General features: G+C 42.7%; 1 protein-coding gene and 1 long non-coding RNA gene across 9 annotated transcripts in view; one reads left to right on the forward strand and one right to left on the reverse strand.

Moving 5' to 3' along the window:
• The window catches only part of FNDC7 (fibronectin type III domain containing 7), a 40,510-nt gene extending 17,625 nt beyond the window's left edge, over positions 1–22,885 (forward strand). The window contains exons 6-14 of the mRNA XM_077905708.1: positions 3,745–4,002; positions 6,183–6,437; positions 8,148–8,405; positions 9,350–9,604; positions 10,741–10,995; positions 13,067–13,327; positions 17,775–17,804; positions 21,499–21,560; positions 21,641–22,885. Of these exons, the coding sequence (XP_077761834.1) occupies positions 3,745–4,002; positions 6,183–6,437; positions 8,148–8,405; positions 9,350–9,604; positions 10,741–10,995; positions 13,067–13,327; positions 17,775–17,804; positions 21,499–21,530 (1,604 nt within the window). The 3' untranslated portion in view covers positions 21,531–21,560; positions 21,641–22,885. The remainder of the gene's footprint in view (positions 1–3,744; positions 4,003–6,182; positions 6,438–8,147; positions 8,406–9,349; positions 9,605–10,740; positions 10,996–13,066; positions 13,328–17,774; positions 17,805–21,498; positions 21,561–21,640) is intronic.
• The window catches only part of LOC144318604 (uncharacterized), a 41,812-nt gene that overhangs the window by 15,412 nt on the left and 2,250 nt on the right, over positions 1–24,150 (reverse strand). For 4 of the 8 annotated variants that reach the window (XR_013384656.1, XR_013384655.1, XR_013384662.1 and 1 more), the window contains exons 2-4: positions 22,003–22,130; positions 5,368–5,445; positions 2,277–2,375 (exon numbers count right to left, since the gene is read on the reverse strand). This is a non-coding gene — a long non-coding RNA (uncharacterized LOC144318604). Of the gene's footprint in view, positions 1–2,276; positions 2,376–5,367; positions 5,446–17,228; positions 22,131–22,211; positions 22,445–24,150 lie in introns of all 8 variants that reach the window. The other 4 variants (XR_013384663.1, XR_013384660.1, XR_013384658.1 and 1 more) reach the window with 4 other exon arrangements.

Below are 24,150 nucleotides of genomic sequence, written 5' to 3' on the forward strand. Positions count from 1 at the left end.
ACATGTATAAAGAAATGCTGCTCAGAATACACAGAGTATGGCTTCCCCCTCACTGACACCAACTTATTTTCAAGCACACACATTCAATATCACACAGCAGGACATGATTTATGTTAGGTTTACCAGTCTCCCATACCCTGCCTAGGTTCAGACCAATGGCATAAACAAAAAGAAATAGGACAAACAGGAATTCATTTACTCAGTAGACATTTAGTGAGTGTATGCCAACTCTGGGCATTGTTCTAGAGGTCCAGCCACCAACAAAACAAAGTTCCTGTTGTTACAGTACTTTATGCTGTGGTGGGGAATCAGAGTTTCAGATATATTTTCTTTCTTTTTGTTTAAATATTTTATTTATTTGACAGAGAGAGAGCACAAGCAGGGGGAATGGCAGGCAGAAGGAGAGGGAGAAGCAGGCTCTCTGCATAGCAGGGTGCCTGATGTGGGGCTTGATGGTAGGACCTTGGGATCATGACCTGGGCCAAAGGTAGACACTCAATTGACTGAGCCACCCAGGCACCCCTCAATTATATTTTCTAAAACTTCAATTTAGGCCTGAGGTAAACATGGGGCTTCCTATCACCTCTTTTCCAGTTACAGGCTGAGAAGCTAGAGCATGGCGTGTGTCTCACCATCCCCATTGCAGGGGTACCCTGACCACAGGGTCAGGTGCATGATAAATGAAAGCCCAAACCGAGTTGCTGGAGCAAGCCAGAAGAATGAGAAGGAGAGAGAGGGAAGGAGAGAGATTTTTTTCTTCTCTTGAGCCAAAGTAAGCCATCCACTGATAATATGGCCTAATAGACACCAGATTCTCACCAAGAAAATTAGCTATTTCATCCCTTGGAGAAGACCAAGGAAAGGATGCAAAGAAACCAGAAATGTTCTCCCCAACATTCCCTAAGTTTGGAGGGGAGTGGAAGCCCTGTTGTCTATGTGTCAAGACAGAAATTCAGGGAGAAAAGGATTTGCCTTTTATAATGCTTCTCTCAGGTGAAATCAAGTTGGCACAAAGATAATTCATGACAGGCCTGGTGCGTCAGGATGTCTGTGATAAACTAGTGTCCCTGGGGTTTTTTCCTAGATATTCATTCTTTCTTTCTTTCCACAAACATTGACAATGACCCACTATGTGCTGAACATAGTTTACCTGATGGGGATAGAAAATCAATTAAGGCATAATCCCTACACACTCAGAGAAATGACTGTGTCTTGGGAGAGACCAAATTGTCAATCAGTGGTTATAGTTCTATGTGACAAGTGCTTTGAGAGAAGGTTTTGCAGGCATGGAGTTGTGGGGGAGGAATCTTCTACATTAGGCTGGGGACAGCAATCTCCTACAAGTGACTGTTTTCTTAAAGCCTTCCTCTTCATTTGTTTCCCGTATTTTAAAATTTTGTAGAGTTTAGATTTAGCCTCTCTATAGTTTGCTAAGGCTGTCATAACAAACTACCACAAACTAACTCAAACAACAAAAAATTATCATCTCCCAGTTTTGGAAGCTGGAAGTCTGAAATCAAAATGTCAGCATAGTTGGTTTCTTCTCCGGGCTGTGAAGGATCTGTTCCAGGACTTTCTCCTTGGCTTGTATAGGGCACCTTCCATAGTCCATGGCATTCTCCCTGGAAGCATATGCCTGTGTCCAGATTTCCTCTCTTTATTATTTTATTTTTATTTATTTTTAAATGAAATTTGCATGTTACCCCTGTGACATGCAAATTAGTATGGCCCATGCCATACTAATTTCAGTTTTAGTATATGTGCTACTGAAGCCAGTACAAAATTGACTGTCTTTATAAGGACACCCATCGTATTAGATTAGGGCCTATACTAATATCTCATCTTTTTTTTTTTTTTTTTTTTAATGATCTCATCTTAACTGATTGCATCTCTTATGACCCTGTTTTCAAATAAGATGACATTTTGAGGTACTAGGGGTTAGGACTTCAACATATGAAATTTGAGAGGACCGACTACTCATTTTTCCAGGTTTTCTCACGCCCCATGAGGGAAGGACAGGTTGTCCTAAAATACTGCAGGCTACCCTTACTAGCTTTGAGCCTAGAATTACCCCAGAGTAGATCTGCCTCTGCAGATGAGCTGACCATGAAACAGGGGAGGGGTCCTGTGAAGATGGCCTATAGGAGAAACATGGCAGGTGCCTGCCTTGCAGAGGATGAGTTGAGTACCCGTTTCCTCAGCCTTCCTTGTACAACCGTCTGTGCCCAGAAGGTGGTTTCTGCTCACATGCTGTGCAACAGGTCTCTAATGCTTACCAGATGGGCTTCATCACAGCACAGATTCTGGAGTATGAGGCCAATTTCTCCTCTCTCGGCACAAGAGGATACTCCTCAAGCTTTTTCAAGAGGATAACCCTGAAAAATAGGAAGGCATAGTTCTAAGAATGTAGACGGAAGTGTTTTGGAGACACCAAAATGTGTGCCTTAATATGTGACCATCATACTTGATATTTTCCTTCCTTCCCTTTGATTTGGAATGGAATGAAAGTCTGCTTTTTTCTTTTTTTTTTCTAGAAACAGCTATGACCTAAAAGCTCTTACATAAAAAATGTGTCAAAAGTAAAGAAGGGAGGGATGTCTGGCTGGCTCAGTTGGTAGAGCACATGATTCTTGATCTCAGGGTTGTACATTTGAGCCCCAATTTGGCTATAGAGACTGCTTGACAATTGGTTAAGCATCTGACTCTTGACCCCAGGGCCATGGGATCAAGCCCCACATCAGGCTCCGCACTCAGCAGGGAGTCTGTTTGAGATTCTCTCCTTCTCTTTCTGCCCCTTTCCCCACTCAAGCTCTTTCTCTCTCTAAAATACATAAATAGGGATGCCTGGGTGGCTCAGCGGTTGAGTGTCTGCCTTTGGCTCAGGGCGTGGTCCTGGGGTTCTCGGATCGAGTCCCACATTGGGCTCCCTGCACAGAGCCTGCTTCTCCCTCTGCCTGTGTCTCTGCCTCTCTCTCTCTCTCTCTCTCTGTGTGTCTCTCATGAATGAATGAATGAACAAATAAATAAAATAAATTTAAAAACATAAATCTTTTAAAAAATAAGTAAAAAATAAAAGGTAAAGAAGGGATATTGTTGAAGCCTAATCTATTCAGCTTCATCAATCAATAATAGAATATTTGACCTCCCACTTAATAGTAACATACCCACATGGTCCTTTTAGCCCTTCATGTATACAATTTCATTTAATTATTCAATCACTTATTGTGTTGTGCATTCACTGATTCATTCATTCAAAATATGCTTATTATCAACTATATATGTTAGGGACTCGATCTTATTAGATCCATTTTAATTTTTATTTATTTACGATAGTCACAGAGAGAGAGAGAGAGAGAGAGAGAGAGGCAGAGACACAGGCAGAGGGAGAAGCAGACTCCATGCACCGGGAGCCCGATGTGGGGTTCGATCCCGGGTCTCCAGGATCGCGCCCTGGGCCAAAGGCAGGCGCCAAATCGCTGCGCCACCCAGGGATCCCTAGATCCATTTTACAGTTGATAAAAAAATTAAATAACAGACTAAATAACATGGCCAAAGTCACATAGCTAGAGTTTTCATAGTCAATGGCAGATGCGTTATCCTAAATCCCAATGCTATGCTCTAAATACTAGCAATTATCCTACTATGGTGGCACCCCATCCCCCAAGCTTTAGGATATCGTTAGGTCAAATCTTACTTGGGTTCTTAAAGGTACTGCAAAATCTTAATTGTTTCTCAAAAATCTAGGTCCTCAAGCTCCTGCCAACATTCAAGTCTCTTTTGACAGTGGGGCTCTGAAGGCCTCTGTTTCATGGGCCCCAACGGAAGGAGCTTTCAACTATACTGTGATGGCTTCGAGTGATTCTTCAAAGCTGAGCTGTAGTACAACTCTCAGTACCTGTACCATCTCCTCCCTCCAGTGTGGGACTGAGTACCTCATTTCAGTTTTAGCAAGTAATGATGCTGGTTCTAGCCAATCAACTTCAGCGGAGGCCCTAAAAACTGGTATGTAAACAAGAGTGAGATCACTGTGGGGCCTGTGAACCAGAGTGACTGCCAGAAGGGAAACATAATCACCTGATAATGTTCCAGAACATTCTGGAAGCAGTGAAAATGAAAGCCTAGTCTAAATGAAAGCGTGGAATTGGACAATCTAATGAGTTTTAGTAATGTGATACTGAAACCAGATATCATACACTGGAAAAAGCACTTCTTTGAAAATTCATTGAAGTCCTGGCTCCTATTCTAGTCTATCATTAATTAATCTTCTTTATCCTTTGTAAAGTTGTACAAATTCTAAGATCCAGTTGGAGTGATGCACAGCTCTAACCATGTGGTACAGATAGCAGCCTCTTCCTTACATCATGCTTCACAGACCTAGACCTGGTGAGAGCTATTTTTTAAAGATAAAGATGGGCAGTCTATAATTCTTAGTATGTGTCTGTGTTTGTTTGTTTTTTTTATTTTAAAGATTTTATTTATTCATGAGAGAGAGAGAGAGAGGCAAAGGGAGAAGCAGGCTCCATGCAGGGAGCCCGACGTCGGACTCGATCCTGGGTCTCCAGGATCACGCCCTGGGCTGAAGGTGGCGCTAAACCACTAGGCCACCCGGGCTGCCCGTGTGTGTGTGTGTGTGTGTGTGTGTGTGTGTGTGTGTGTGTGAAGATTTTATTTATTTATTTATTTGAGAGGGAGAGAGAGAACAGGGAGAGAGAGAGAGCATGAGCAGAGAGAGCAGATTCCCCAGTGATCAGGGACTCAGATATGGAGATTGATCCCAGGACCCCAGGATCATGACCTGAGCTGAAGGCAGTTGCTTCACCAATTGAGCCACCCAGGCATCCCAGTATGTGTTTAAATATCTTCATTTTCATCTTATCGAGAAATAATGACTTACAAATATGGAGTTTTACTCCTCTAGAAATATTTGTACATTTTGGTGATGGGAACTAAAATTTAGTGAAGACCTGCTATGTACCAGGCACTATAAATACATGATTTTATTTAATTTTCATGACCACTCAACGAGGCAGGCTCTATTACCTCCTTTTTCAGACAGGAAAGTTTTAGGTCTGAGAAGTGAAATAATTTTTCCAAAGGCACACCAACAGTGAGTGCTAGAGCTAGATTCAAGCCTAGGATTGCCTGATTTTAGTCCTCTAAGCCAAAGAAAATGTAGATAATCACAATAATGTCCAGTTTACCCAACAGTCAGAACTACATCACTAGAAGTATAAAAGGCTTCTGAACAGGGAGGAAAAGAGCTATCACCAAGTCGATGCACTGTTATTCACAGGGAAACAGTATAGCCAAGCCCTCAGCTCCACAGTTTCTTATAGTTGTGTTAAATTAAGGTCACTGATAGCAAACCTGGTGATTTGGCTTCTCTTCTGACAGCTGTAATTTACTCTGGTCGGCACATTAGGAAGGGTCATGAGGTCGGGATAGCTGAGAGTGAAGGAAGAGATAAGAATACACTTTCAAAAGCACAGCAGATCCAAGTTAGTCATTTAATGCAGGAGAGAACCTTCCAGTGTTTCCCAGTCTTGGATGCACATTAAGAGAATCTGGGGAGCTTTTCACAAATCCACCTAAGACCAATTAAATCAGAGTTGCTGGGCACGGAGTCTGGGTATGACTGGTTTATAAAAGCTCCTCCGTGAATTCTAATGTGCAGCCAGGGTAAAGTGGCAGGGAAGCAATCCTGCACATTTACAGTAGGGAGGCACCACTGCACTTTGGGCATAAAACAGTTAGTCATGATCATGGGAACAGCCCACAGTTATCAATAAAAGAACTATGTTTAGAAGATGCTGTGTGTTTCCCAGGTTCCAGAATTGTGAAATATATTTTAGGAAGATTCCCACTAGAGATGGCTAAAATTTTAAAAGCTTAGAGCTTTAAAGAATAAACTTCATTTGAATTCTGTGCTGATCCTGGCGTTGCCTTAACACAGAAATGCAGGCAGTAGCAACAAAGGGGATCCATGCCTCTTTGACATGGTCTAACTAGCAGGTATTGTGTAAGATAAATTTTAAGACATGTGAGAATGTCTTGTTGGCCTGCACATACTATCTGATGCATTCCTTGTCCGTGGCGTGTGAACAATCCTGGACAATTGCAAAGATGCAAAGAAAAATCTCTTGCAAGACACTCATACCTGTTCATTATTTACTATTTCCTAGTTGCTTGTGCACCTGGCAGAGTGACCATCCGAGAAGATCCTCCTGGCCACCTATCTGTGGCTTGGTCCAGTGTAGATCTGGGCGATTACTATGTGGCCTTTGTGAAGAGTGACGATGGCTTGGAAGTCCACTGCAACACATCCCTCACCCAGTGCAATTTCTTATCTGAATGTGGCTTCACTTACTTTATCAGTGTTTTTGCCTATAACAAGGCAGGCCAGAGTCCTCTGGGCGATGTGGTCAATTATACCACAGGTAAGTTGCACTTGATGCTTATAAAGGGAGTCTGGAGTTCACTTAACAGCAGCGTAGATCACCCAATTGATTTACCTAGAATACCTGAGAGTCATGCTATGGCCTAGAACAGAAAGAGAAGCTCTCCTCTCACATTCTTTCCAGATCAGGAAATTTTGGCTACATGGACTCAAGCTTGAGGAGAACACAAGGCTTAGGAAGAGAGCAAAGAATATGGTCGTTCACACCTGCTCTGAAAAGCCAACCCCCCCACCAAGATCTACTCAGTGCTTAGCACCCTATGTAAGGTGCCGAAGGGGATGCAGTCCTCCTGTCTCAGGAGTTCACTCTTTCCCCAAGACCCAAAACCAGAGATGCAATTGCAAAGTCGTGGCATCGCACAAAAGGCTCTGCAGCAGGACACCTGTGTTTAAGTCCCGTTGTGACCACTAACCCATTACAGAATAAGGATAATGATGTTTAGCTTTCTAGTTCCTTAGTATCCTCCACAGCAAAATCGGACAAATAATGAGAGCATAAGTATGAAAGGTATTTGTATGTGGTAAAGCACAATGCAAAGTATTTTTATTAGCATCATTACTACTATTATTCTCCACCCCCAGGCTTGGATCTTCCACAAAGCAGGGATTGTTTTATTTACCTCTTCATCCTCAATGCTTATCATAGTGTGATCAACCTATAGGAGAGGCTTGATTTCTGAAGAATGAATGGAGTGACTTGAAATTAATGAACCATGCTTACAAATAAGAACATTAGAATATCATTACATAATAACACTACTAGCTGGATTACAATAAATTTTACCAAGACGAAAGAATCAAATAATTGGTGCCTTTAGAATATGGAATTAAGGGGCTACCAATCAAGTCTCAAAAGCATAGGAGGGCTTTCCAGAAGGAGTGGCCTTGACTTGGATGTTTAAGGGTGGATGGAATGTAGGTGGGACAAGGGCATCCCAGAGAAAGTCCAAGCTGAGCTAGACATTTGTCAGAATTGTCAGAATTCATCCACGACATGATATAGGGTCTCTTCTAAGATCTACTAATACAATGATGTTTGCCCCTCCTGAAGCCCTCAGTTTTATCTGGTGTTTGGAAAGACTGATAGGATCTAGCTGTTAGACAAGGTATGATTTTTCTCAGGCAGAGAGGGGAATAGCATTCCAGTAGAGGGTTAACAGTCCTTGAGGCATAGGGAAATGAGAGCATATGTGGGCTGGGGAATTGAGAAGACTGGTGTGGCCGGTGATGGGGGAGGCACAACTGAACATGTAGACTGGATGCAGCTTTTAATGACCTTTAGACGTCATGCGTCAAGGAATTATCCTCTATGTAGTGGGTGTTAGGCCAAGATTGGAGCTGGAAGAGAATTGTAGGAGAATTTATTTATTTATTTATTTATTTATTTATTTATTTATTTACTTATTTGGGAGAGGGATAGAAGGAGAGGGAAAGGGAAAGAGAAACTCAAGCAGGCTCCACACCCAGCACGGAGCACAATGCCAGGCTCAATCTAGAGACTCTGAGATCATGACCTGAGTGGAAATCAAGTCAGACACTTAACCGACTCGGCCACTCAGGCTCCCCATGGAGATTCTTGCAGCAATTTAGGAGACCAGTGGCAGAGGCTCTGGGCACCAGAAAGTCAGGTCCCTCTGATATCACTGCTCCTTCACTGACCTCCATTCTCTCTCTCTGCTCCTGCTTTCAGCTCCCTGTTGTCCTACTGACATTAACCCGGTGTTAGTGTCCAGTGACAGAGTAGAGATCGTCTGGTCTCCTGTCCGTGGTGCCGAACTTTATGAAACCAAGGCTGTAGATGGGTTCAATGTGGTTGAGTGCAATGACACGGCTCCTGCTTGCACCCTCTCAGCTCTAGAGTGTGACACCAAGTACAACATCACAGTGTATTCCTTTAGTGAAGTCCGGGGCAGCAACATGTCGTGTACTTCCCAATTCATAACCACAGGTATGATACAACGTGGTTTCCTTCACTGACTTTGAACAATTCACCCCAGCTATGTCCCTCGGAATGGATGTTTAGCAAGAACTATAAAACGGCTCTTTGTGGGGACCATTAGAGCCCCTGTCTTTCTACAGAGAGGCCGAAGGGAAGGTAGAACAGGGGAAGTGGGAAGACAAGAAAACAAAAAAAGGAGGTCATGGAAGAGTGGAAGGTTTCCCCAGGGATTACTTCAGCCATTCGGTTCCTCTGACTTTTGCGGGCTTGTCTATATTCACACCATGAAAGTCAAGCCCACATCTTTTGTCTTTCTTTCTTTTTTTTGGAGGGGGAGAGAGAGAGAGAGAGAGTTATAGTAGGGAGGGGCAGAGGGAGAGGGAGAGAGTCTTAAGTGGGCTCCACACCCAGCTCAGAGCCTGACGTGAGGCTTGATCTCAGGACCCTGAGATCCTGACATGAGCCAAAATCAAGAGTTGGATGATGGGTGCCTGGGTGGCTCAGTCAGTTAAGCATCTGCCTTTGGCTGAGGTTGTGACTCCAGGGTGCTGGGATTGAGCCCCTGCATCAAGTTCCTTGCTCAGCAGGGAGCCTGCTTCTCCCTCTCTCCTGCCCCCAGCTTGTGCTTTCTTTCTCTCTCAAATAAATAAAATCATAAAAAAAAAAAGATTGGATGCTTAGCTCACAGAGCCACCCAGGAACCCCAAGACCCCAAATGTTTGTCCTAATTGCTTTTGCTTTTGGAGTTCAAAATGCCTCAATGTTTTCCAGTGAGTCTGATGCTATAGGAATCTAATACCATGTTTCCACCCAAAAGCTCTGTGAATCTGGCCTATGTGCTTTGTCAGGTTGAAAGTAGTGATGATCTCATTTGGGGAAAAAATCGGTTTAAAACAAATGGCACACCTGATATTTTTGACTCAACTGTTCCCATTAATAACCTAAAATCTCAGCTCCTTGCAGGCCTGAAATAAAAAATGTTTCGAAGGATGCTTTCTCCACAATTAACGTGCACTGGCGATCCACTAATGATGATGCCACTTACACAGTGACTGCCCACGGGGAGAAAGGGCTGTATCTGTGTAGCAGCAGAGGAGAGTCCTGCACCATGGGGGGCTTGCCCTGTGGCTCCATGTTCTCCATCACTGTGGTGGCTGAAACACAGGCAGGACGGAGCCTGCCCAGCTACAGTGTGCCCCTAGAAACAGGTAGGTAGCAACCACCAGCCTGAACATTGACTTCAGCGTCATCCTTAGATATTGTTATAAGACATGAACTTTCTCATTTGATCTACCCGAAGTGTGATAGAAATACATTGAACTCATGAACAGCCCTGGTCTTAGAAAATAAAACTTGCAATATTTGGACACAGTTTCTGTAAAAATATCATCAGAAGACTCTAATATGCTGACATCAAAGGAGGAAAGCATTGACTCTACAAAACATTTATTTGAATTCATATTCCTCTGTGACTTCCTCTCCCAAAACAACTAGCAAGTGACCAAATGATCTGGCTCATTTTTTATTTCTTGGGCTCACCCCTTTCAAATCTTTCTGTATAAAATGCTTTCGGAATTTCAGTTTTCTAATTGGTGAGAGGAGGATCGTAGATTCCTTGGGTGGTTGTGAATGTTAATGCTGCAAGCACTTGGCATGGTGCCTGACACATAGTGAGAGCTGCATAAGAGAACGCTGCTCCTGCTTCATAGCGCCAGGTGTGAGGGGAATTTAGCAAATTACTTAAAGCCTTTGGACATTATTTTCTCTTATATACGATATATGGAGCTTTGAACTATGAGTTGAAACATAAAAAGCAACAGATCAGAGACAATGCCCAATATTCAGGAAGATTCTAGATATCCTATATCCTGAATAATGGGCCCCTGAAAAACTGAGAATTGGCTGTGGAATTCTTAAGTGGCTAAAAATATTGTGAGCTTTTATATCAATTATGTACTATGAAATACATGAAAAAGGCAAAACACATTGAATTGTAAAGGCTATGAAATGTTATTTTGAGAGAAGAGGTGAATGCAGCCATTGCTTTGAAATTTGCAACTGGAATGGTTAAAGTTGGGAAACAACCAAGGATTTCTTTCTTAATCTGAAAAAAAAAAAAAAAACCTAGAACTCACATTACCCACAGCTAGTTAGTACACCGTTCTTGGGGGAAAGCACCCCCTATGTACACTTGATGTTAAATAATGTATCAGAGGGAATGAGATTTTGCTTAACAATTGAAGGTTTGAGAACTTTAGGATATTGAATGAAATATAGACAAAATACCATTCTTGGTTATTGTCCACAATAAATCCCCAATTCTTTCTCTTTTTCCCCATCTAAGTGCCATGCTGTCCGGCTGGTCTGACAGTAACTCAGGTCACCCAGTCAGTAATCAATGTGAGCTGGACTGCTGGGACCGGGGCCCAAACCTATGTGACGGTTCTGGAGTCACACACTGGACAGTCTAAGTGTCTCACCCATCAAAACCAGTGCCTCCTGGGATGCATCGCATGTGGCATCAATTACACAGTGGCATTAAAAGCGATTAGTGCCACTGGGTTGACGGCAGACTGCACCTACCAAGCTTATTCCTCTAGTAAGTGAATTCTAAACTCCAGCTATGGAGTACCAATAAGGATTTTGACTATTATAAATCCAGACACAAGCCCCTCCTTCTCATTTAAAAAGATACTGCATCTCCATCTAGCTAGCATTATACATTCATAGTACTTTCTAAAATGTTTACAGTTTTCCTCTTAGCTTAGAACCTCAAAGCTTCAGGGACGCCCGGGTGGCTCAGCGGTTGAACGTCTGCCTTCGTCTCAGGATGTGATCCCAGGTCTGGGGATCGAGCCCTGCATCAGGCTCCTGCATGGAACCTGCTTCTCCCTCTGTCCATGTCTCTGCCTCTCTCTGTGTCTCTCATGAATAGATAAATAAAATCTTAGAAAAAAAAAAAAAAGAACCTCAAAGCTTCAGAGGCTCCTGTTGGTGGTTGCTGAATTAATTTCCTGGGTAACATGGCTCAGATGTACTTTTTTTGAAGGGAGGACAGATTTTTCTATGACACAGCTACCTGCAGCACAGAGTAAATCAGTCTGTTAGAGTTCTCGGAAAGCATTGAGGTCACACATTCTATTTGGCTTGAATTCTTTTCTTCTCATTATATTACGCTATTACCTCTCTTGTCTAAACCACTCCAGCTCCTTCTATGGTTTCTTATTTCAACAGGCTAAAAGGAGCACTGTCTACTGACAGTTTTGTATCTTGTTCTTCACAAAGACCAAATCAATAGGAATAGCAGGGGAGGGTAGAAGTGGTACAGGGTTAGCAAAGAAGATTCTCTTGATGATTCTAGTCCACTGAAGTGGCGGCTTTGGAGCACTGTTTTGAAAAAGGAAAGGAAGGAAGAAAAAAGAAACAAAACTCCTTAAAACACCTTTTTAATAAGAGTACAATGATCAGTTTATTGTGTCTACCCCAGGACATAGGATGGGAGAGCTGAAATTTTGCCACCCCAGGGACAATAAAAGAATCTTCAGCCAGGAGCCTAAGGATATGGCGTTTTTGCTGTGTGTGTGTGTGTGTGTGTGTGTGTGTGTGTGTGTGTGTTTTAAGATTTTATTTATTGATTGATGAGAGACACAAAGAGAGAGGCAGAGACACAGACAGAGGGAGAAGCAGGCTCCCTGCAATGTGGGGCTCGATCCCAGGACCCCAGGATCATGACCTGAGCCAAAGGCAGGCGCTAAATCGCTGAGCCACCCAGGCATCCTGAGACATGGCTTCTTATAAGCTGTGTTGCCTTATCTTCCCTGATTTTGCTTCCTCATTGGTAAGAGAAATAGTAATAACTATAATGTGAAAGCATTTATAACATGCTATACGTATGTAAGGGGTTTCATATTTTCTTTGGGCCTATTGTTTTCCATCAGATTTGCTGCCTAAATTCTAACCCTGATATCCAGTTCTGGGAATATGGCCTGCTGCTTATCTTCCCATGTAAAAAGCTGCTTTTTTTTTTTTTTTTTTTTTTTTTTTTTTTAAAGGAAAGAATGAATCAAAAGAACCTAATTATCTGTAACTGGATTTTAATTTAAATTGTTGTACAACAACATTTTTATCTTAGTTACTGAGTAGTCCACCATCTGGTGCCCTGCTTGACACAGAGTGTGTGGCCTGCTCAAGGCATTTAGAGAAGAGAAAAAGAAGGATCTAATGAGCTAGCATGGACAAAGTGGGGTGAGCAAAGCCTGGTCACTTGACTGCTATGTAAGTCACTGTTCCCCAGGCATCATGCTACTCAGCTAGCAAAATAGGTCTTTTCAATTAAAGCTGAATGCAGTTAATTTAAATTCAATCCCACTAAAATCATATGGAACTAGGACATTATGAAATCTCTTGACAAGGATGTTGTGCATTTGACTCACATAGTTTGAGATACTGTAGCTACCAAGTGGGGACTTTTGGCCTCACCATTGTTCTCTATTAAAAATTCATGGCCCACCTCACTGTCATATAGGGATTTCTAATCATGGAAAGAACTTGCATACCCCTTCAAATAATGCTCTAATTATGCATTATTTAGGTTTTTAGGGGAAACTTACTTTGCTTCCATGTTTATCTGATGATGAAATAAGTGATTTGTGTCTGTTTTTCTCCTGCAGGTGCCTGCTGCCCATTGGGAGTGAAATTGTATAGACTGGGCCCTAATGGCATTCGAATCTACTGGCAAGCCTCCAGGGGCTCTGCCAATTACAGCACTGACCTCTATGGTTCCAAAGGCATTTTCACATGTGCCCCAAGCGCTGGCCTCAGTTTTTGTGATGTCACCGAGATACCCTGTGGGGATGTATATACCGTGATGGTCTCACCAGTGTCTGAGACAGGACTGAAGCTTACTTTCTGTCCAAAAAAAATATATTCAGGTAGAGCAATAGAGCCCTTAAACCCTCTATTTAAAACCCTGAACTCCATCTGTGAATCAAGACTCAGAGCAATTACACTTATTTGCTATGTAGGAGGTCAGGGAGGTGTGAAATTTTCTACACCCTGCATGCGGATTCTGGGTACAGGGACCTCAAGCTTCTTTGGAATTGTGATGCTTTCTTATCATATGATTTGGAGACACTCCTCTCTTCACTTGCTGACCCTTTCTTTTTCAGAAAAAGGACCAGATGCTTGCTGTTTAAATAGTAAAGCGGATTTAAAATGATTTTCTGCTTTGAGGTTTGGGAATAGATTTTTAACATAGTCTCAGAGATAACGAGAGACACCCTGAAATGTTGGAAATTAAGAGACTTGAATCTCTGCACAAGTTCAGACTTATGACTAAGCAGAAGTTGGAGGATCAGGGGAAAAAATGAATTTATAAATCATAAGCTAGGTTTGGAAATATGAGTGGGCAGACAGTCTGTGATCACAAAACAAGACTGTCAGCAGCTGCCATCTCACCAGAACTAGCAGAAGAACGTTAGCAATTCTCCTGCTCTGTATTCCAGCACCTTCTGCTACCTTGCCTAGGGCATAGTCATATATTTTTCATATATTTCTAAAAAAATTTTGTAAAGAAATGAGATGATAAGGTCCTAGAACTTTATAGGTGATCACAGAAAGAGGAGTAAATATTAGCTCAGAAACCTTTACTGAAAACCAGAATCTAAAATTCCCAATTACATATAGGTGGCACGAGGGCTCAAATGGCCCCTGGACAGAACCAGGCCAGTTCCTCATATTGGTGTTCTTGCTGCGCATGGCTGTCATGCTCTGATTCCTCATTTTTTCATTATCTTGTCCATAGGACAAGCTGGCCTAGAGTAGTGCCCTATGGGAAAGGACAGGAATAGGTTCTTGGGGTGAGGGTCAGCTCTTAGGAAAAAAAGAGACTTTCATTCAATAACAGTGTTTCATCATATTTGCATTACATTTTACGATTTATCAAGTGTTTTCACATTCAGTCTCTTATTAAATGTTCAAAATAACTCTGAATTAGATTTAACAAATCTTATTATCTCCAATTCATAAATGAAAAAACTGAAGCTTCGGCTCCCACATCTCTATCTATAACCTTTCTCTTCTTCTCACCCCTAAATTAATATTCAAATTCATATTTGACTCTTCTAATCCCTAAATTCATATTCGTATACCTCTACCTGGAGGTGCCCCAGGGCTTCCAACTCCTCAGATCCTCCTGATCTTCTCCTGCAGTTTCTAATTTTCCTCCTGGCATCCTTGTTTCAGGTATGAGAGCTGATCACCTGGGAGTCAGCTTCCCTCTCCCTCACCCTCCCGATCTCAGGGGTCTCCAAGTCCTGTCCTGTTCACTTCATGATGTATTTTCTTTTTAACTATTTTTTTGAAGCTTTTATTTATTTGAGAGAGAGGGCGAGAGAGAGAGAGAGAGAGAGAGAGGGAGAGAGAGCAGGAGAGGCAGATGGAGAGGGAGAGGCAGACTCCCCACTCAGCAGGGAGCCCAACATGGGGCTCGATCCCGTGTCCCAGGGATCATGACCTGAGCTGAATGCGGATGCTTACCTGCCTGATCCACCCAGGTGCTCCCCTTTTTAAAACTTTTAAAGTAAGCTCTGTACCTCGCATGGGGTTTGAACTCACAACCCCACACTCAAGGGTTGCATGTTCTACCAACTAAGCCAGCCAAGCACTTCTCAAGACAGTTTTTATTTTTTTTAAGATTTTATTTATTCATTCATGAGAGACACAGAGAGAGAGGCAGAAGGAGAAGCAGGCTCCCCACAGGGAGCCTGATGTGGGACTTGATCCCAGGACCCCAGGATCTCGACCTGAGCCAAAGGTAGACACTCAACCACTGAGACACCCAGGGGCCCCTCATGATGGTTTTTTTTTTTTTTAATTTTTTTAAATTTTATTTATTTATGATAGTCACATAGAGAGAGAGAGAGAGAGGCAGAGACATAGGCAGAGGGAGAAGCAGGCTCCATGCACTGGGAGCCTGACGTGGGATTCGATCCGGGGTCTCCAGGATCGCGCCCTGGGCCAAAGGCAGGCGCCAAACCGCTGCGCCACCCAGGGATCCCTCATGATGGTTTTTAAATCCAAATTCTTCTCTCTCCTACACCTACTGCTATATAATAGGTCCACACCACTTCTCACCTAGAATATTGTACCAGTCTTGTCTTCCTGAACTCATGTCAGCCTCCATACTATTTTTTTTAATCTTTATTTATTTATGATAGTCACACAGAGAGAGAGAGAGAGAGAGAGAGGCAGAGACACAGGCAGAGACACAGGCAGAGGGAGAAGCAGGCTCCATGCACCGGGAGCCCGACGTGGGATTTCCAGGACACTGAATTTGTGTTTCTTTTATGCTTCAAAATCCTCAAAAATGGGCAGCCCAGGTGGCTCAGTGGTTTAGCACCGCCTTCAGCCCAGGGCCTGACCCTGGAGACCCAGGATCAAGTCCGATGTCGGGCTCCCTGCATGGAGCCTGCTTCGTCTTCTGCCTGTGTCTCTGCCTTTCTCTGTGTGTGTGTCTCTCATGAATAAATAAATAAAATCTTTAAAAAAAAAAATCCTCAAAAGTGTTCCATTTCCCAATAGGAAAAAAGTCAATACTTTGAGCGTGGCATTCAAGGTTCCTCATTGTCTGTCTGTTAGTTGGTCTTCCTACACCTGCATTGTCCTCTTTTGGATTACTTTAAAAGTTTTAAAAAGGGGAGCACCTGGGTGGATCAGGCAGGTAAGCATCCACATTCAGCTCAGGTCATGATCCCTGGGACATGGGATCGAGCCCCATGTTGGGCTCCCTGCTGAGCGGGGAGTCTGCCTCTCCCTCTCCATCTGTCTCTCCTGCTCTCTCTCCCTCTCTCTCTCGCCCTCTCTCTCAAAAAATTAAATATCTTTTTATTTAGTACAAGCCATGTATGAAAAAAATTTAAATTTTCTAGTAGCTGCATTAAAAATTAAAAAGGTAAAATTAATAATACATTTTAGTTAATCCAATATATCCAAAATATTATAATTTCCACATGAAATCAGTATAAAAATTTCACATTATTTTTTTCATACTGAGAATCTGCTGTGGATTTTATGCTCCACAGCACACTTCAGTTCAGACTAGCCACATTTGGAGTTTTCAGCAGCTACATGTGACAAATGCCTGCTGGTTAAGCAATATAATTCTAGGCTCATTCCACAACATCTGTCCTGAGAAGACTCTATTCTCCAGTGTAGCCACACACACCTGCCCTCACCACACACATATACCACGCCCAGCTTGCCTCTGAGCTGATGCAGTACTCTTCTCTGCCTGGAATTCCACCTCCATCAAAGGAACTCCACCAGCACAAATTTCTTCTCCTCTGTAAAGTTTCCAAATCCTAGAGGTTGATTTATTCTTCTTGCTACCTCCTTTATGACCCCATATCACCTGTGTCTTTATGACATCATATGACTGTGAATTGAAAACGTGTTATTTCCCCTAATAAATGATAATCTCTGGATTCTCAACACAAAGCACACAACTATCACCCAATATATTTTAAATTAAAAATGAATAAATTAATGAGTTTCTCTGGTTGCCTGTGATCCTACAGCCAGTATGTTAATCACCAGAAGTCCTTGTTAGTTAGAACTCTAATACCTGGGGAGCCTGAGTGGCTCAGTTGGTTGAGCATCTGCTTTTCACTCAGGTCACGATCTCCAGGTCCTGGGATCTAGACGCACAGCAGGTTCCCTGCTCAGCGGGGAGCCTGCTTCTCCCTCTCCCTCTGTTTCTCCCCCTGCTTGTGCTCTATCAAATAAATAAATAAAATCTTAAAAAATAATTAAAAAAGGAACTCCAATACCCACTGCTGGGATGCCATCTCAAGCCTGCAGTCATTCCACATTAGCAAGGATTAGGTGTCTAGACTCCAGTTAGGGAATCCACTTTTGCTCCATCTCTCTGCTAAAGAAACAGGTGTTTAGGGAAAGATTTTTGGTTTTGTTTCTTGAGTTTCTTTTTTTTCGATATCAGTGGTGCCTTCCTTTGATAATTAAGACAATATTATAAATGATAATAATGACTAATGTTTATTGAGTGTATGTGTCCAGCACTATTTTGAGGGCTTTACATATGCTAACTTAGTTGATCCCTGTAACAACCTTATGAGGTTGACATTCTGATTCTTACCACTTTACAGATAAACTAAAGCACAGAAAAGTGAAGTGACTTGTCCAAGGTCATACTGCTAGTAGTTATATCCTTTTATCACTCAAGCTGGGTCTTAATCACTCTTTGGTTCACTATCCCATTATTCTTTAAGTTATATCTTCACTATCTTTTTTTTAATATCTTCACCATCTTAAATATGTTCATTAATATATTTTAAATGCTTTTGTTTTTATTCATTACAGTAACCTGCTCTGGAAGTACACTTGGAATGGGTAAGTCATTTTCTCATGGATAAAATAGAATTTTTGTTGTTGCTCTTTCGGGTGATGTAATATAGTAGGGATTAAAGCTGACTCTTTCTTTCTTGCTCTCCCCTCCCACAACCTTTTCTCCCCTATTGCAATGTCTCCCCTCAGATTTCACCAGTTAGGATGAATTCCTTTGCATTCGGAAGTCTCTTCAGTTTCCAGGGTCCCACAGGAAAATGTAAATATGGTTCAATAGAGGCAGCCGCTTCATCCTTCACTTCAGAGACTGGTTCCCAGCCCTGCTGGACATTGAGTCACCTTCTAGAGCTTAAAAACAATTGATGCCTGGGCTTTATCCCCAGAAAGTCTGATTTAATTGGTCTGGGGTAAGATCAGGATTTTTCAAAGCTCCTTAGGTGATTCTAAAGCATAGCCAACCCTGAGAACTGCAGCTTAGAGCAGACCTTCTCAAACTTTATTGTGCATACAAATCACCTGGGCCTTGTTAAAACTAGATCCTGATTCGGTAGGTGTGGGAGGATCTGAGACTGCACTTTTTAACAAGGTCCTGGTCATGCTGGTGACATTGATGCTGCGTGTCTGACCACACTTTTAGTAGCCAGGTGTTAGAGGGAATCTGTTAATAGCCTGCAAAGAGCCAACATGTCTGGTTCCAGTTTGCAAGGGTGAATATGCCCAGTGGAGGAAAAGAGGGTGCTAAAAGGGGAGTTGGAGTATGGATAACCCTTGCTGCCTCCTTGGTTACCCCCAGGACTGATTCAGCTAGGAGGCTAGTAGCCACACATGGAAGCTTCTCTTGGGAAGGGCTGCAGGGATGACCACAGACCTGAGTGCTAACCCAGTGAGCAGCATGTGCTGCTTCATGAGGAATCTTGCCCTGTCTTGTAGGGAGGGGCCTGCTTGGTTTGAGGCTTTGGGAAAACCCCCGGGAAATATTTTCAACCCCAAACTACAAACAGGATGGATACACACACACACACACACACACACACACACACACACAGCCATTTGTCCAGTCAGACATGGCTGACTTCAGAGGGTAGGGGTAGAAATGAAGTCTTCCTATCAGTAAACCCCACAGGAGAGCCTCCCAGTTTGGGCCAGCTCCTAATCCAACACTTCCTTCCACTGGCAGGGATTGGCTCTGGAGTCTCTCTCCACTGCCTATTCTGTTTCCTCTCCTGGCCCATTGCTTCTCTGAGGACAGCAGACACATGCTTTTCAATTCTTGCCCACCTGCAGGTCTGAAATAAGCATAAGCCCTATTATTTTTAAAAAGGTTTTTGTTTCCAGGGACTATAAGGAAACCAGCTTGACTTACTAAAAACAAACTGAGGAAACGTCTAAATAAAAAAAAAAAAATTCTTGAAAACATTCTCACAGTATTCATGACCACAAACCCTGGTCTTTAGTGAAATGTACACAGGCCTGGGTCTGCATTTTTGGAAACTATATCCAGTATTTTGAACGTATTAAGCCAGTGTTCCCCTGAGCCCCAGAAGAGTAATGGAAGTGACTCGGGGGCCACTGGCAGGAGACGAGTGATATGTTATCCAGGACTTTCCTAAGATTTTGTTAAAGATAGAGTTGCACTGCTTTAAAAAAAAATACTTGAAAACCATCACTCAAACACTGCTATTCATCAGCATTACCAGAAAGCTTGTTCAAAATGTGTAGCCTCAGGGGGCACCAGGCTGGCTTAGTCAGTAGAGCATGTGACTCTAGACCCTAGGGGTTGTGAGTTTGAACCCCAGGTTGGTGTAGAGATTACTTAAAAAGAAAATGTAGATGCCCAGGCTGTTGTTGAGGTGGGATAGGGTCTGGGTCTCTGTATTTCTATCAGGTTCCAAGTGATTCTGATACTCTGGAGTTTGGGCAGTAGCTCCCTAGGTCACCACTCTCCCCTTCCTTGGTCCCTCTGCGTGGCCCCTGGTCATCACTTATCCATGCCTCAGCAAGATTCAGGCTTAAGCTTGAAATCTTAACTTCTCTTTAAGTTGATCCTCAAGACTCTCAAAAATAAGAGTAAGCCAGATCATTTGAGAGTTTCTACATCACATGTAATCATTATATCTAGGGAGGAATTCTAAACTGCTGTCTCTAGCTTCAGCATTTCTCCTCCATATATCAAATTAGGTCACTGGGTGACATGGGGCTCCCAGATAGGCCAAGGGAAGCCTTGGGAATCTTGTTGGTCTAAGACTTTTGGTCTTCCTTGGCTCTTGGATTATTCTTTTCTTTTTTTTTAAGATTTTTATTTATGAGAAACACATGAGAGAGACACAGAGAGAGAGGCAGCGACACAGGCAGAGGGAGAAGCAGGCTCCATGCAAGAAGCCTGATGTGGGACTCGATCCTGGGACTCTAGGGTCATGCCCTGAGCCGAGGGCAGATGCTAAACTGCTGAGCCACCCAGGTGTCCCTATCCTAAGGCTTTTCAATAGCATGAATGGTTTAAGAGACAGATCTGGGTTCAAATCTTACCACTATTACCCTTTCTGGCAAGTTGCTTCAATTCTCCCTCAGCCTAGGTTTCCTGAAAATTGAAATAGTCAACTCGTCCGGTGTTATGAGGTATAAACTTTGGACATAATGACAGGCCCATAGTAAGCACTTAATAAATGATAGTTATTATTAACTCAGGATCCGTTTAAGCTCATATCATGCTTTATTACATCATGTGTCAGTTATTATTTTTTAAGGTTTTATTTATTTATTTATGAGAGACACACAGAAAGAGGAAGAGAAATAGGCAGAAGGAGAAGCAGGCTCCCTGCGGGGAGCCTGATCTGGGACTCAATCCCAGGACCCGGGGATCACAACCTGAGCCCAAGACAGATGCTCAACCGCTGAGCCATGTAGGCGCCCCCATGTGTCAGTTATTAACATTTTAGCATGCTACTTCCAGGATATGTGCATTGTGAAGTCAGTCTTCATAATACCCTAATTCATTGGCTCTCAAAGTGTGGCCCCAGGGCCAACAGCATGAGCAACATCTGGGAACTTCTTAGAAACGCAATTTGTGAGGCTTCACCATAGACCTAATGAGTGATGAGTCAGGGGCCCAGCAATCTTTGTTTTAATAAACCCTCTGAGTGATTTTGATGCACTCTAAAGTTTGAGAACCACAGCTCTAATTCAAAGAAGCTACTTTGGTACTGGGAATTTGATTCACGTTGGAAGGGAAAGGAAAACAGTCTACCTGAGGCAATGGGGCTCTAACAGCAGGTAGCCTGACATCACTCTGTGGAGGCATTCTTAGTCCTCAGCATCTAGCCTCACCTGCACTTTCAGGAGGATTTTCCTCCCCAAAACTTCCTCAGCAATGAAATGGGTTTAGTATGTTGTCCCTACACAGCTCCCTGAATCAATAAAATTTGAAAGCTGTCTGAGAACAGAGCAAATTGGCCTGGGGGTAGAGAGGAAAGTTCTTTGTCCTGAGTCAAGGCAGTCTGAACTGGTAGAGGTTGTGGGCGGGGTCTTTTCCTGAAGCACCTGGATTAGTTGGAACCTACTGGTTAGTTTCTTCTTGCCCTTTCAGCAATTCAGATTGTCTTAATTTCCTGTTTTCTTGCTGTGAAGTGCTACAAAAACAGCATTTTGAATCAAAATACTAAGCTAACTTTCAGAGACATTTGAGGGCTTTTTAAGAAAATGTCTGCATATGTAATGTATCTTGTGGCTTCTTCCCTTCCAGTGATTTACAGGGGGAAAAGAAATGCAGAATGACACAGGGAACCCTGGCTAAAAACAGACTTAGTGAGTAACTTACATTGAAATGAGTCAAAGGCAAAGTGTTTTGGCTTTGTTTTAAATTTTTTTTCCCATATCTTTTGCAGGGTTGACTAAATTGTTAGTGTGATTAGAGGTGGAAAAGCTCTATTAGAATACAAAAATGCCTGTAGGGTAGGATAAGCTCTTTTGGCCTCTGTAAGGACAACTCTGACTCCACTTCCTGAAGGCAAGCAAGGTCAGGCATGTCCTCATCTGCACAGGAGTTCAAGCTCTGCTATGGAGAAGACTCAGAGAAATTAATCCAGAAAGTGCTCTGGAAGACTGCCAGAGTGTGCTCGCACACTGGGAAAATTCTGGAAGTGTGAAAGATCTGTTTAGCAGAGACTGTCTCTGGGATTTCATATCCAAACACCACACAGACTTCAACACATCCACTTATAGGTATTTCATGGACACCAGGACTTGCCGTTCAAGGACTGCAAATGTTCACTCCTGGAGAGCTTGATATCCAGCCACCACGCAGAGACACTGCTCATCTCAAGACCTCCAGCAGGACTTTGGCGTAGATTGGAGAGCCACAGCTGCCAGGGCAACCTGTAGTAACAAATCATCTCAAGTAAGAAGAAAGCAAGTTGCAGATATTGTTTGCCAAGTCAAAGCATTCTGTGATGTTACCTCTGCGTGAACATCTGGGCAAGTATAGCTGCTGGCCTGTTGCTGGAAGGATTTTTTTTTTTTTTTTTTGCTGGAAGGATTATAGTCAAGGTTGTGAGTGAGCAAAAACTTCAATGGAGGGACAGCCAAGGCAAAGCTTTCAACAGTGGCAGACTGACAGGCACACATCTTTTGTGGGGAGGATCATCAATCTTGTTGGTCGTATCCCCATGCTCCCACTGCAATATTTTCATCTCGAGAGAAGACAATGATATATAATAGAAATCTGTTGTACCTAGAAAATGTCCTTTGAAAGCTTATTAAAAAAAGTAATGTGAGTAGGAAAAATGGAGTTTGTTGCATCAGAGAGCACCACAGAGTAGGGCTGAGTTTAATTCAGTTTTTTTTTTTTTTTTAAGATTTTATTTATTTATTCATGAGAGGGGGAGAAAGAGAGAGAAAGAGAGGCAGAGAGAGAAGCAGGCTCCATTCAGGGAGTCCGACATGGGACTCTATCCCATGTCTCCAGGATCAGGCCCTGGGCTAAAGGCAGCGCTAAACCGCTGTGCCACCAGAGCTATTCTTAAACAACAGTATATAAACAGGAGCTGAACTAGGTGTTATCTATATCATTTGAAGAACTCATTGCTTAATAAAGATTTCCAGACATTACCTCTGGAGATTTTAATTCAGTACATCTGGGTCCAGGCTTGGGCATCTATCTATATTTTTAACAAACTTGCCAAGTGACATGTGGCCGGGTTTGAGAAACGTAAAAGGTTTACATTGGCGAGTTCTTCCCTGAAGCAAAATTTCAGTGACAGGAGGCTAGGAAGTGTTAAAAGATGAATTGAGGCATATTAAACATTTTACGAGTTTGAGCAGAACTTAATTCTAATTTAGTAGCACCAAACCAGAAGTGGTTACAGGCACTCCACTGACAGGATCTCAAGGAAACACTTTCATAGAGAAGAGAGAAGCAAAGCAAGGATATTATTTGATTGGCTGTAGCTTAAGTGGTTTCCACATTTGGGAAAGCCCAATTGGCTGATTGGTTGTCCTTAGATTTTGATTCTTTTTAAAAGATTTTATTTATTTATTTATTTGAGTGAGCAAGAGAGAAAGAAGAGAGGGAGAGAGAGAGAGCATGAGTAGGGGTGGAGACGGATTAGGGAGAGGGAGAAGCAGACTGTCCTGTTAAGTAGGGACCCTGAGATCGTGACCTGAGCTGAAGGCAGACACTTAGCCAACTGAGCCACCCAGATGCCCCACATTTTGATTTCTTAACCTTGAGACACTTACAGGTGTAGGTTTTGGTTTGCTTACACAGACTGCTAAGGCATTAGAACCACCTCAGTTTAATGGCCTCTTTGTTTAACAGAAGGTAGATGGCTGTGGCATATAAAGAAAGATTGGTGAGAAGATCTGGGGGTGTCCATGAGGTTCAGAGTGGGTCCATGCCCTGTGAGGGCAGACATGAACTCGGGCAGTGTTCTGGGCTGTGGTGCAGGGTCCATGCAAGACTGTGTGCTGAGCCCAGTTGCCAGCAGGGTGTTCTTCCAAATAGAGCTGTGTTCATTGCTGATTAGAATGGTCAAAGGCTAAGGCCAAATGTAGGTCAGAATCCCTGGTTCTAGGATGCTAGGGAGCTGGGACCAGTACACCTATACCTTATGAATACCAGGGCCACAAAATGAAATGGCCATCTACTTTAGGCATCTGAGCTGGGCTGTTTTGGTCAGAGTTCCACAGAAGACAAGGTGGTCCACACTAAAACTAAAATATGGATGTAGCACATGAAATGTGCTTCTATTCTAGGTGCTTCCCACATACTCAGTTCATTCTCAGAACAACTCTATGAGCTAGATAATATTACTCTTTTTTTATTTATTTATTTTTTTAAAATATTACTCTTTTATACTGATAAAGAAAATGAGACTCAGAAAGGTCAAGTACCCCA

Source organism: Canis aureus, chromosome 8 (genome assembly GCF_053574225.1).
Source record: "Canis aureus isolate CA01 chromosome 8, VMU_Caureus_v.1.0, whole genome shotgun sequence".
NCBI classification, from domain to species: domain Eukaryota; kingdom Metazoa; phylum Chordata; class Mammalia; order Carnivora; family Canidae; genus Canis; species Canis aureus.